General features: G+C 42.7%; 1 protein-coding gene across 1 annotated transcript; it reads left to right on the top strand.

Moving 5' to 3' along the window:
- The first annotated feature begins 11,828 nt into the window (after positions 1-11,828).
- Positions 11,829-14,416, top strand: LOC119734056. Its single transcript, XM_038207428.1, has 2 exons — positions 11,829-13,916; positions 14,372-14,416. The coding sequence occupies exon 1, from the start codon at positions 12,120-12,122 to the stop codon at positions 13,908-13,910; it is 1,791 nt and encodes a 596-aa protein (XP_038063356.1). The 5' UTR covers positions 11,829-12,119; the 3' UTR covers positions 13,911-13,916; positions 14,372-14,416.
- Positions 14,417-14,420: the final 4 nt, after the last annotated feature.

Below are 14,420 nucleotides of genomic sequence, written 5' to 3'. Positions count from 1 at the left end.
TACGTGATTTATAAAAAGAGAACGAGAATTTAAAGTGCAGGGTTGTTTTTTTTACAGTAGATCTTGTTTTTCCGAATCTCTTGTTGAGAGATTACTGTTTTAAAAAGGAGACAAATTCTTGTTAATTCCTGAATTAAAAAAATTAGACGATGGCATTCTAATAAAACCGAAATTCTCCATCAATATCACCTTGTTATCTGTGTGTGCTTTAGATGCACTGGAGTAAACTGTTGTAATAATCATTCATTTTTGTTAAACGCACCGCCAGCATTTTGTTGAAGTAATATCATTTCTTCAGTGGGCCCCTAATAATGAACAATAATCTGTAGCTACCAGAAGACTACCTTGTTCAAAACATACCATCCCCTCCTCCCCCTCTCCCCCCCCCCCCCAAAAAAAAAGAGTCAATAAAATCAGTGCCTCGCACGTTATTAGGCTGATAATTTTGGTGAATCTAGTGACCTCGGCGTTCTGGTTTCACGAAGTGGCGAATCCGCGTGCTGTGCGTGGCGAATCTGTTCAGGTCTGCATTTTGCGTTTTCACGAAGTGGCGAATCCGCGCGCTGTGTGTGGCAAATCGTTGACCTCTGCGTTTTGCGTTTTCACGATGTGGCGAATCGGGCGCTGTGTGAGGCGAATCCGATAAGGTCTGAATTTTGCGTTTTACGAAGTGGCGAATCCTTTTCTTAATAGCAGCTCTTTAATTACACATCCAAGGGTAGAAATGTGTATCTAGTCATGTTATTTAACTAATGATCTATCGTATCAATGGAAAATATTTTGAAATATGTATTAAATGTGGGGCGAAATGACAGTTTCAAAAAGTGACCAATTTCAAAGTCGATTTTTCTCAAAACCCAGTGTGAGTGCTGCGTGGACAGATTCGCCACTTCGTGAAAACGCCGACGATATATTCAATAACGTTATAGTAAAACTCGACCAGGACATCTTTCTTTTTCCCTTCGACATTTCGCTTGTAATCATCTTCCATAACAGATGCAACGTCTAATGTCAGTTGGTCAATGCACTTAAACTACTGTTGTTAATTTCTTCCTTGGTTTTGCTCGTTATGTTCAACTTCTCGTGTGTTTCTGTTAGCGTTATGTCCATTGTGTCTAGTTTTATTGACTTCCCCTCCAACTGATGTTCAATGTAGGCAAGTCGATTATTCTCGGCAAAGTTGGCAAATGTGATGAGCTGCGGATTAAGGTTCGTTTGGCCATTCAAACTTGTATGTGGACGGGTTGTTTTGGGTTGTTTTGGGGCTCATCAGATATCTGGGCTTCCTAACGGCTACTTTGGCTTTTCCAATTGCCGATACAGATGTCTCTTGAAACGATCTTGACAATGAAGATGTTACACCAGCATCTTGATAGTAGCTTCATTGATCTGAAAAAAAGTTCATCGCATTGCAATAGTACATTTTAAATCAATAATATTTTATGCATTTACATATACCTTGTTATTTGTCTACGAGCACTCATTAAAAGTAATCAAAATAAGTTCATTTTAATATAATAATATTACATTGTTTCACTAGGGCGAGCATTTGAAGATCATCTGTGGGGCCAAAGCTAAAAAGTCTGGTTTATCCAAAAAATGATTCAAAGCCATATCAGTATAACTCTGAAGACACGGGCCAACAATACCCCGCAGAAGATGGAATCAAGACCAGCACAGTCGGAGCCTGCCGAGTGCTTACAATCAACGTCTCGTGCGTGCTCAAGAGCTCCTGCGCCATCACCACCCATAACACCCACTGTTGTTGGGTTGCCAGGGGCTTGCAAATCATCCAGAAGGAAAATTAACCAAAACATAGCGGAGAGCAGCAAATGTGGGGTCTGCAAAGTCATTTATGAGAGCAAGCAAGATAATGCACTGAAGAAAAGGTAAAGGAGGGAGGCCACGTGCCTTGGTTGCCGAACCAAAAAATTGAAGCTACTGGGCCCATGCCACATGTGCTGGCATACAAGTTAGGAAGAAAAAAATAGGTGACATCCCCATTTTTTGTCCAGTACACATTACTCGCACATAAGAACTGTAGATCTAACGCATGTACAGGGTCTTGTTACGTTTTATAAAAAACTATTTGCCGAAGTTACAATGCTATACCAAAGTGTTACTCAAGTAGGGAGATTTCCAGCTGAACCATAGTAGTTTTGCTTCACATTAAATTATGGTAAATGAGCGATTACGGATGATTAATATCATAAATGCGGATAGCTCATCTTCTGAGCTTCTCAGTGTGCTTTTATTGATCTATTCATGGACAAATGCAACACACAATCTTGAAAAGGCAAAATCAACTTACCGGTTGTTGCGTTGAGTTACTGTGATGCGTTGTGGCCAACTTAAGTATTAAGTAAGTATTTAGACATGTTGGTGTACCAACAACCATTGGTTTTACGTATTACTAATAGCCATTCTCCATTCGAGCTCTAAACACTGGACAGGCAACACCATGCAAAAATTCACGTTTCCGTGCGTGGAAACTGTCACCCAAATCAGTATGGAAACCAACTCGTTTTCTTGCTATTTCCGTCCGTCTCCGGTGATCAATTACCTATCCAATTACCATTAGTTTACAGGCTAAGTGAGTGCACCCATCGCTCCCTCGATTTACGCACCTATGGAAGCTAAAAACGGAGATCCATGTACAGTTTCCAACGTTTGTTGTGCATTTGTAAAGCATGGAAATGTGCTCAAGGACATTCGTTGAGTAGTATATTCAGCCATAATGATGAAAAATGTGTGAAATATATCAGTTTAACAAAGGCTTTCCAATAAAACATATATTTTTGATTAATTAAAATATTCCATCCTTTAGTCACCCTGTTCCCCGGCAATAATCCTCCCTTCCAACATACCCCCAACCCTTAGAAAACACACACATTCTCGACCCTCAATTTGATGACACAATTGAAGAACAACTCACTAAAAACTTTCTGAAGGTGCGTATTAAATATTTCATTCTGGATTACCTTGTAACAATATTACAAATAGGTTAAGATCATTAAGGTCTTTGAACATTAAAACCCACTCCTGTTTATTAGTATAAAAATATTACAAAGCATCAAACTATAGATTATTATGCATACTTATTCATTTACAGAAACCTATACATGGATGGATATTTAGTGTATGATTTCACATTCTTTTGTTTGGAACGATGCGTTTGACTACCATCTTGGGGAAAAGTATTTCTGTTTTAGTTAGCAACAAAATCTTCCCTTTAAACGATCATCCAAAAGGCTTTATTGTTTAACAATACATGTGTATTTACAAAAAAATACTGGTATAAGGAGAACATGTATAGCTGGCACCGCCCACTCCAAGGCCTGAGAATCCATGTTTTTGATGCCAGTTATAAAAAATGCCAGTTATAGGTATCCCGCCAAAGTTTAGGCACTGTGTGGGTCGTGCTTTTGATTGACCTCGCGCAACCGGCTTGGAGTTATAACCGAGTCATAATGATGTGGGTTGTCAGGACAAGGCCAGCATATAGATGGGTAAAAGCCGCTGTGGAAGATTTGGAAAACCATTCACTGTTTTGCACATGCATCGTTATAAAAAAAAAAAAAACTCTGGTGATAGTTAATTTTCATGATAGTTAATTTTCAGCACATCACTCATTTGCATTTTCATTGCATAAAAAAACCTTTCAGGAAAATGTAATCCACAAAATTCAGTAACTATATAGACGTGTTATTCACCATGTTTTCACATTGTACTGCATGTTATATCCTTTGGAACGGATTCGTATTTAAACAACTTGGGACGCAAATAGCACCACAACAACTCCAGCTCGGTTTGGCTTACAACTTCGTAACACACGTTTATTCAACATGGCTCCGCGCACAGAAACTCTTACACGAGTTGACCTTTGACATACTCTAATAGACTGGCTACCTGTCACATGCAGACACGACATCCCTCCCCTTTAAAAGGAAACTTTGGTTTTCTTGAATAATGGGTGACATGCAAAAGGTCAACTATAACAATTTCCACTGCCCAATAATCACAGCAACTAACAAACATCTTTAACTTTAAATCCAAACAGAACTATTAAACTTTAGGTGAATTTACAAACCCTTATATAATCAACAACATGCATCTATCTGACCTTCATGGATTTGTATACATGCACAAGTCAAGCTACTACTGGTAGCGCAGGTTTGAAATTTACTATCAACAAATTGAGGATGTTTTCTTTTGCTGAGCATCATGACCAAAATCAAAACTCTAGAGGACAGATTCGGATATGAGATGAAACTGCGTTTTGTTTCGTTTTAGAGAACACTTCTATAAAACTTTTCTCATTCAAAACACAAGCATGCTAAATACATGTTTTATGATGAACAACACTTATATAAAGTAACTTTAGTTCAGTCCACTCTAGTTCAAGATATAGTCCTTAAACTTAGGATGCATGCCACACTGTCTTTTGGGTCTGCCTGCACATGGACTGGGCAGCTCCTTTGCAACCGGTGGGGTCACAGCGGGTGGGGTATGAGTTACAGTCTTTGGGGGACTGATTGCCTGGTCCATGGTGTTCCCACCGCTGTCCGCTATGGGAGGTTCACTGGCAGTGTTTATGCCTGTGTCACTTGCACTCTCCGTGAACTTCCGAACATGGCTGGTGTTTCGTGAGTACTGGGCTCCCTCCGGGGATGCAGCAACCACACTGTTGCCGGTTTTACTCACAACGGTGAATGGGTCGGGAATGAAAGGAGTAGAAAGTTTGTTGGTCTTCTCCTGCCTCACGAGGTCTTGGTCGCCAATCTGCACATCAGAGTATTTTGCATTTCGGCGTGTATCCGCGTACATTTTGGCTTTTGCTTTGCTTTCAGCATCATGGTCACGAACCTCCAAATCAGTGTGATCGTCTGGCTTGAATGCTGGTAGTTTGCCGCGGGTTTTCCGGTTAAACAGTAGTTCAGCAGGAGTTTTCCTTGTGGCGGGGTGTTCGGTTGCGCGGTATTTCGCGACGTATTTGCGCAGTTCTTTTCTCCAATCCTGACCTGCAGCTTGCGCAAAGCGGATTCGTTTCATGATCGAGTCATTCTGTCGCTGCACCTCACCGTTTGCTTGAGCCCACTTGGCTGTTACTCGCACATGGGATATTCCGTTCTCCTCACAAAAGTCACGAAACTCTTGCGAGCGGAATTGCGGACCGTTATCCGACTTAAGGGTCAATGGTATGCCGTGGCGGCTAAATGCCTCTTCAAGGGAGTCAACGATTTTGTCTGTGGTGGTGGAGCTCAATATCTGGTATTCATAGTACCGGCTATAGTAATCCACCAACACTAGTATAGAATGTCCCGATGGAAGTGGCCCAAGAAGGTCGGTTGCCAGATCTTGCCACGGACCATCCGGGAGTGGGGTTGACCTAAGTGGTTCAGGGGGGTTAGGTCGCGATACAATTTGGCATCCGTGACACGACTTGCAGAATTTTTCCGCTGCTTTGTCCATTGCCGGCCACCAGACTTTCGTGCGGAGGTTTCGTTTGGTGCCGACAATGCCGAGATGCCCTTAATTTCTGTTGCCTCAATTTCTGTGGTAGGACAATGCGTGTTCCCCGCAGAACAAGCTGTCCCATGATACACAGCTCTCCTACGACCGGAGCATATGCCTTACAGTTTTCAAACTTTCCAGTGCGAATTGCTTCTCTGACGTTTGCAAGTTCACCGTCTTCGGCAGACGCGTTTTCGACTTGCTTCGTGGTCATGGCACGCGGCGTCGCAGATACAGCTACGAAACGGACATATTCATCCGCGCCATGGGCATGTTCCGGTTTGCACTTGCCACTTAAGAGGCGTGACAGGGCATCAGCGATATTCTCGCGTCCGGGGACGTATACAACTTTGTAGTTGTACGGTTGTAAGCGTAGTACCCAGCGTTCTATCCGTGCACATGGTTTGGAACGAGGTCCATATATGGCCTGGAGTGGCTTGTGGTCAGTTAGAAGCTCAAAGTCGCGTCCATAGATATAGGAATGGAATCTTTCGCAGGCCCAAACCAACGACAGCGCTTCCTTTTCTGTTTGCGAATATCTTCTTTCGCAATCGGTCAGGCTGCGGCTCACATAGCAGATTGGAACCAAACCGTCACGCTGTTCCTGAACTAATACTGCACCCAGGCCGACTGGGCTCGCGTCACCTATCACCTTTGTCGGTGCCGTTTTATCATAGTACGCGAGTGTGGTTGCCTTCGCAAGGCTCTCCTTAAGCGCGTTGAAGGCTGCTTTCTGGTGTGGCCCAAATTGAAATCGAACACCTTTTCGGGTCAGCTTGCGAAGCGGGTCGGACAGAGTAGCAAAGTTGGGTATGAATCTACTACTGAACCCAACTAGGCCGAGAAAACTCCGAACCTCTGATACGTTCTCGGGCTCTCTGAATTCGGATACGGCTCGAACGCGTTCTTGCGTGGGACCAATGCCCTTCTCGGACAACAGGATCCCCATGAATACTAGCCGGCTCATGTTGAACTGGCACTTCTCAGCATTCAGGGTAAGACCTAGCTCCTGCAATCTGCGCAACACTGCCAGCACTCTGCTGTCATGGGTATTTTGGTCAGGGCCATGTACGATGATGTCGTCCGAGATATTTTCTACGCCTTCAAGACCTGCTAGCGCTTTTGCGATCATGTACTGGTACTGTTCGCTCGCGGAACTTACTCCGAACAGAAGTCGTTTGTACTGATATACACCGCAGTGTGTGACAAACGTCGTGATCCCTCGCGACTCCGTGGCGAGTTCCAACTGGTGGTAACCCCATTTGAGATCGAGTTTACCGAAAACCTTTGAGCCGTTCATGCTTTGCAAAAGTTCATCCACAGTAGGGATTGGATGACGGCCGCGTATGATCGCTTAATTCGCGCGTCTCATATCTAGACAAAGTCTAATATCGCCGTTCGGTTTCGGTACCACGACGACAGGGTTGACCCAAGGTGTCGGGCCATCAACGGCTTCGATTATGTCAAGGCACTCTAGTTCGCGTATTTTTTGTTCTACTCTACTGCGCAAATTGAATGGTGTTCGCCTACACTCTAAAAACTGTGTTTAGCAATTAAACACAATCAAACAATCTAAACATGTCCAATTCCTAAACACCATCAAATTCGTGTATAATTCCTAAACAGACAGTATTTATATCCTAAACATCAACACCCAAATTCACTTTCTAAACATTATTGCGCGATCCCGTTGTGCTGATTGGCTCCCGGTAGTCATGTGACATGTGCGGCGCAAAACGGCAAAAAGTAATGCTTCACCGACGCCATCTTGTTTGAGCGCAGCCAGCGAGGGTCATCGGTGCCTCCCCGATGTCGATCAACGGAATGCATAACATGGAAACAATTCTGCAGGGGATTTTACCCCCTCAAATACTGCAAACCTTAGAGGGTAAGTTTTAAATCATTATGTGTGCACAACAGACGATATTGTTCCGTTTTGGGGCGAGGAAGAAAGTTTTATACCACTCACTGCCGGACGGTTGAACCGGCCTGCTGCATGCATTCATGCGGTACGGTAATGACGGTAGGCCTAGCGTATGCGGTATACACCGCGGACGCGTTTTGAGTAGGCCGGCTAAGGTTACAGGCATGCATACCGGTCGGAGTTTGTGTAGTTCAGGACACCACCGGTTTTTTGTTATTCTTCAGAAAGTTTTGTCTCTGCCCCAAAGCATGCAAAGTCTGCAACCTCACGAAACGTTCTTCTACTTCTAGTTCTAGGCTAGCCCCATTAATGTGGCCAATTTACTGGACGTACATGACTATAGTCTAGGCCTAGCCTAGTCCGAGTATCTTGGACCCAACTTATTGCCTTTTTTAACATTTGGACATGGTCTGGCGATAGTAGGGTCCAAGCTAATACCGCGAGCTGGACAACACCGTCCCAAAAACCAACATTTTCCAACAAAAAACATCAGATTTCACCTTCAAAACGGCCTCCAAATTACTAGATAGGCCCTATGCCACCTGAAGTACAAGTAGACATCGATGATTGAGATGGTTGTACTGAAGTTTACTTACGATCCGGAAAAAAGTGAAATTTTCCGTTCATTTCGGAGAGCTCCCCTCGCGATCTTGAACACGTTAAATTTCCGATCGTGTTTAATGTTTGAACGACGCGATTTTCTTCTTCATGCCCAGCGTACATTCAATGGTCCCCGTATCCCGAGTGCGATTCCGCTACCGAGCGCGCGCGATGCATCGATTATGATAATGAGTAGACTGGATCACGTTTGTAAACACATGTGCATTTCAAACGATAATAGGGAGTCGGGAACTAGCGCAGCTTTTATCGCGGATACCAGTTCAAGCTGGTTCCTGATTCCCTTTTACAGTTCGAAATGCACATGTATGTGTTTACAAATGTGACTCATTATCATAATCGACGCACTTCATATCCTGGACTCCCTCCGTAACGTAGGGAGGAAAGGGTGTCCACCTGGGCTAAGTCTAGGCCTAGCCCTAGGCCTACCTCTGTAAATAAAGGCCACACTTCCACCAGGCACCATTTCACATTTAGGGTTAGTTTGTAGGCATAGTTTATTTTTGCATAAAGAAGCATACTCACTCACCCTCTTTCTAGGCTAATGCGCTTTCAAATGCTTCCCCCACCCTAGCCCCACTAGTGTGGCCGCGGTATGCTGCGTTGAACCTCTGGCCACACACCAGGGTATTGCACACTCCTGAGGAGGTTCTCAAAAATATTACGCAAATTTTCTTACATGGTTGTATTTTATGATGTCTCAGCTTTCACTTCTGAGATGCTTTGGTGTAATAATATCTAATTTTTCCAATATGCACGCAAAAGTCGTCTGTTAATGGCAGCCATTTTGAATGTACAAAACGATACCCCAAAGCTGTAACGTCGCGCTTATGCAAATCGATCTTGTCGGATCAGGCCATCAGGCGTGCGGGTGGCGTCAGACGGGCTAATCATGAGACCATGTGATAAACACTGCTAATTATTTGGAATTGTACATCTATCTGGACATGTGGAGTGTCCGGAGCGTCAGTGCGATACCAAATTATCCGCAGCAATTATCACGTGGCCTCGTGATGCCATCGCATCACAACTCGCGCGCCTGTTGAGCAAGAAGATGATTTGCATAAGCGCGACGTCACAGCTTTGGGGTCATCGCTTCGTACATTCAAAATGGCTGCCATCAACCGACGATTTTCGCGTGCATATGGGCTCCAGAAAGATTTTAAAAAAATTCGGAAAATTGGATATTATTACACCTAAGCATCTCAGAAGTGAAAGCTAAAACATCATAAAATACGTGTAAGAAAATGTGCGTAATGTTTTTGAGAACCTCCTCAGTAGTGTGCAATACCCTGGTGTGTGGCTAGAGGTTCAGCGCAGCATACCTCGGCCACACTAGTGGGGCTACCCACACCATCCCACCCCGCGCTGCCCAAGGTCTGATGTCAGGATTTGGTCACGTTTTTCATGCCCCAGGGTGGGGATTTTGGTCACTCAAATTTCACTGTTAACGTTGGCGTATTAATAGAATTAAAGGCAGTCACTTATTGTCACTTCAATTTTGCCCGAGGGGTGGGGATTTTGTCACTTCAAAAGTGACAATCCCTACGTCTTGGGTGGGGCAGCCCGAGAGGGGAGAGTTGGGGGAAACAATTGATAGGCGCATAATCAGAAAGTGCTGCCTTTATCAGATGTCTAATTTTTGTGAAAAATTGCAGCACTGAATTAAATTATTATTATTTGTGCTGGTTTTAAAATGTCAGGTTGGGTCGCAGACATTTAAAAAAAAAGAATACGAACAGTATGCACGTCTTTTTGCTGAATTGTGTATTAATTCCTTGTTTATTTTTGTAGATCTCACTGAGTTAATCTTTTCCGGTTCAATAGGTTAAAAACAAAATTCCAACTTTTTCCCAAGAGGTATGTGGAGTTCAGTCCATGAAAAATAGGTTGTTTGCAACTAGCCCGACTGCATCTGACCGTACAGTACTATCGCAAGCTCTGTAGTACAGCCAGACCGCCAACGCTCCCCTTAACGCTGAACTCTAATGTAGCAACTTTGCTACCAATTTTGATCAAAATTATATATCTTCTCATCCAGGACAAAAATTTCCAAAGTTAAGGTTCCTAGTCAGAGAGGAACTCATACCTTTTCGAAAAAAACGTTCTTTGGTCCCAATATTTTCATCCATCTATCTGGCCAAAAGACGACTTTCAGTCATCATCTTCCACAAATATCGTTCCCGAAAATGTCCTTCATGCGATTTCAAAATGGCGGCCGCGTTGTAATGTATGCATTATGCCGACGTGCTAGGGCATTGCAGTTTATGATGTTTGTCGGGCGTGTGGCGCGGCTGGCCTATGGCCATACAAACATGAGGTCATGAACTGAATAATGCATATTCATAGTACTGTACAGGAATGTACAATTTCCATTGCGTTTGTTTTGCAAATACATGTACATGTACAAGTCCAATATTTGCTATCATTGGTTCATCACGGGCTCTGTGCGCCAATGAAAGAGGGCGTGTTTTTTACCACTTTTGAGAGCCACTTGAGAAGAACTCACAACTTTCTGAATGTGCAAATTTAGTAAATAGCCACCGTGTCTCCGCATGAGCGAATACGTTCGAATCAACTTGCAATGGTACAATTGTACAGATGTACATGTACACTGAGCCTAGCACTAATGTGTACGCTAGTGCAATTGGACGCAGAATGTTCATGGTGTGTGGGATATTGTTTCCGTGTAACGTTTTATTTTTATTATTGCACTTTTGTAAATGTACTTTAAAAATAAAATAGGCCACGCATGAACTTCATCATCGCACATATATGCAAAGATCCTCAGAATCACATCACGTACTTTGTTAGTTCTCTACAAAGATTTAAAGAACTAGAAACACCCATCGACCCCTGAAATGTTAAACTTTGTTTTTGTTTTTCCTTTCATTGGTCGCAGCGAGCATGTGTCATTATCATCGGAATGGAAGTGGGCTCCGTGCACAAGTACCCCTTCAACAGCCAGAAAAGGAGAGTTGGGGGAGACCTAGATCGGTTCCTGTCCATACGGTCCATGACCACTGCATATTTTGAATGATCCAAAGTTATTTGGGGAGGGGGCCGGGGTGATTAGTCTGCGAGACCATCGAAAGTAAAATTCAAACATATTCATGTGCCGACGACGCCTGACGCTCATGCGTGAAGACGCTATGGCTTAGCTTTGTGCACATTCAGAATAAATGAGTTGTGCGTACTTCGCGCATGATGAACCAGTCCAGTAAGGTGTCCCATCCAAGTGGCTCTCAAAAGTGGTAAACACACGCCCTCTTGTGTTGGTGCACGGAGCACATGATGAACCAATGATAGCAAATAGTTGTAGCACATTGCGAAACAAATGCAATGGAAAATGTACATTCCTGTGCAATGTGCCCCTTCTTCTCTGCAAGCCTTAAGGAACTTGTTAAACATCTAGTGAAATGTCACCGAAATGCCCCTGCGATTTATCGTGCACTGCAGTGTAGTAGGTTGTGGAGCATCATTTAAAAACTACGGCAGTTTTAAGTCCCATGTCAGCAGGAAGCATGACAACATTGATATTGAGGTGTGTACTACGCAAAGAGAAAATGATGTTGGAACTGAAGATTTTGAGGATCCTATGGAGAATGCAGAAGATGAGTTTGAGAGCACACATGATCATGCGGCATCCTACTATATGCTGAAATTGAAGTCGATGTGTTACATGTCTGAGAGTGGACTCAACGAAGTTCAAATGTCAACTGAATATTTGGTCAACCAGAAACTTGATGAACTAATAGCCAAATTATGTGAGACAAATAAATTAACACAAGAAGAGATTGATGGTTTGGTTGGTTGCAAACAACCTATTTTTCATGGACTGAACTCCACATACCTCTTGAAAAAAAGTTGGAAAAAAAGATTTAACCTAATAGAACCAGAGAAGATCAAACTTGGTGAGATCTACAAAAATAAACAAGGAATACACAATTCAGCCAAAAGATCATTATATCGTGTTGAAAAGGTAGACGTATATGGTTGCTATGTACCCATTATTGGATCACTGCAGGCACTGTTGAAGTGTCCGTCTGTGAGTAAGCATATCATGACACATACAGTTACTGACTTTGGATCAGACTTAATGGAAGATGTGTTCGATGGATTGTACTTTCAATCAGATCCATACTTACAACAGAATCCACAAGCACTGGCATTTGCTCTGTACTCGGATGACTTTGAATTAGCAAACCCAATAGGAAGTCATCGAAAAACTCATAAATTGACTGCATTCTACTATGTATTGTTGAACATTCCTCCACATCTCAGAACAAAACTTGAGGCAATCCAGCTTGTTGCTATGGCAAAAACTGCAGACTTGAAAACATATGGATTTGGCAAGATCTTGGAAAATTGTAAAAAGTGTTTTCAACAACTGTATGACGGAGTAGTAATGACAACAGTTTCTCCAACGGGTGCCAAACAAAGAACACAAATCAAAGGAAAGCTAGCCTTTGTATTAGGTGATACCCCAGCAGCACAGTTGATGGGAGGATTTAAAGAGGGAGTAGGCAAAGCATACAAGCCATGTCGAACATGTGAAGTCACGCATGAAGAACTAGAGAACAACTCGATAATCATTCCATCACCACTGAGGGATGAAAATGAACATCTTGAAAGGTGCGAGAATCTAACAAGTGAAATGACAAGACAAGCCAGAAAATACTGGTCAAAGATGTACGGAGTAACTAGAAGATCAGAATTTTTGGATGTTCCAGAATTCAAGGCAACAAAGTGCATTCTGCAAGACCCTATGCATGTCCTGCTGGAGGGGATAATTCCAATGGAAACTAAACTACTACTAGTTCACTGTGTTGAAATGAAGTTCTTCACTATCGCAAAACTTAATGCTATCATTAGGAGCTTTGAATACACGCGAGAAGAGAAGAAAGATCAACCTGTTGAAATTTCACGGGATAATGTGCAGTCTGATAGCAAGTTACAGCAAACTGCTCAGTCAATGAAGAACCTTCTTGTGCTCCTTCCTTTCATGATTGGAAACTTCATACCAGAAACAGATGAGAAGTGGATCAACTACCTAAGACTGATACAAATTACGCTGCTCACATTTTCATCGGTAGCTTCAACTCGAACTGTGAACACACTGCAGCTTCTCATCGCAACCCATCATTCTGCATTTAGACGGCTCTACCCAGAAAGGCCAATCACACCAAAAATGCACTATCTCAGTCACATACCAAAGCAGATATGTGATTTTGGACCAGCAAGAAATCATTCGTGTATGCGGCTAGAAGGTAAACATGGCGAGTGCAAAGACAAGAAATATAGAAACTTCAAGGCCATCCACAAATCGGTGACTGTTCAACACCAGTACAAAATGTGCTTGCAGCAGTTCAATGCTGATGGCTCGGCCTCACATGCATACCTTTCAGAGGATGACATTGTTAAGGAAGGGCATACTTGCAGTATTGCTGACAGGGAATTCCGCCATTCTATGATTCAGAGAGAGTATGGAGATTCAGAGGATGTTTGTGCACACCAAGCATTGAAAACTACAGAGCTAATTTCTCGTGGTCATCGATACACAGCTGGCACCATACTGATAAAAGAATGTCCCCAGTGGGAGTATCCAAAGTTCATTACAATTGATGAGATCCTGATCTTCAACAAAGCCACATATTTTATTTGTGAGGAACTAGAAACAGTTGCTTTCAATTCACATCTAAATGCTTTCAGTGTTGCCAACACTGGTGAAGTGAAAACTGTGGCATTGAAGCCAGAAACTGACCTAACATATCACTGGCCCCAGCTTGTGCATACAGTGGACAGGACCAAGTATGTGATGCTTCAAAATGTTGATGATGTATGGCAGTTGTAGCAGTAGGTGAGTGAAACCTCCCTACCCCACTGCAAATGCTATGTAGGGTTAGGATAAGAGTTGAAAGAGTGTTATACATGTACATGTACTTACCCAAGCACTTAACCATACTTGTAAATTACATTTGCGCAAGAATATTGAACATTGATTCTGAAAATGATTCTTGTTAAACAGATGTGCAAGAATCAACGTCATTTTCATTAATCAAAGTTTATGCAGTAGATTTTTGTGCGAGAATTTCATGGATTCTCATGAAAACCTCACTGGAGAATAAAAATAGATTCCCAAAATCTGCAGGGTCAATCTAAACTTGACGTACAAGTAATTTTTAAAATAAAAGTGGATATGTAAGGAAGCAATGGAATATCATATTGTTTTCTTTTGCAAAAGTAGTTCACTGAATGAGGTTACATGTACTTGATTTACTTACATTTAGTTGATTTCTGTTGCATATGTTGCAGAGAATGGTGTAGACTCTTCAGTTTTTCTCAGCCTTACTGAAGATGCCCT

The sequence above is a fragment of the Patiria miniata genome, unplaced genomic scaffold (assembly GCF_015706575.1).
Source record: "Patiria miniata isolate m_02_andy unplaced genomic scaffold, ASM1570657v1 HiC_scaffold_26, whole genome shotgun sequence".
Taxonomy (NCBI): domain Eukaryota; kingdom Metazoa; phylum Echinodermata; class Asteroidea; order Valvatida; family Asterinidae; genus Patiria; species Patiria miniata.
The sequence above is the reverse complement of the archived record's forward strand: the minus strand, read 5'-3'. Positions and strand labels throughout refer to the sequence as shown.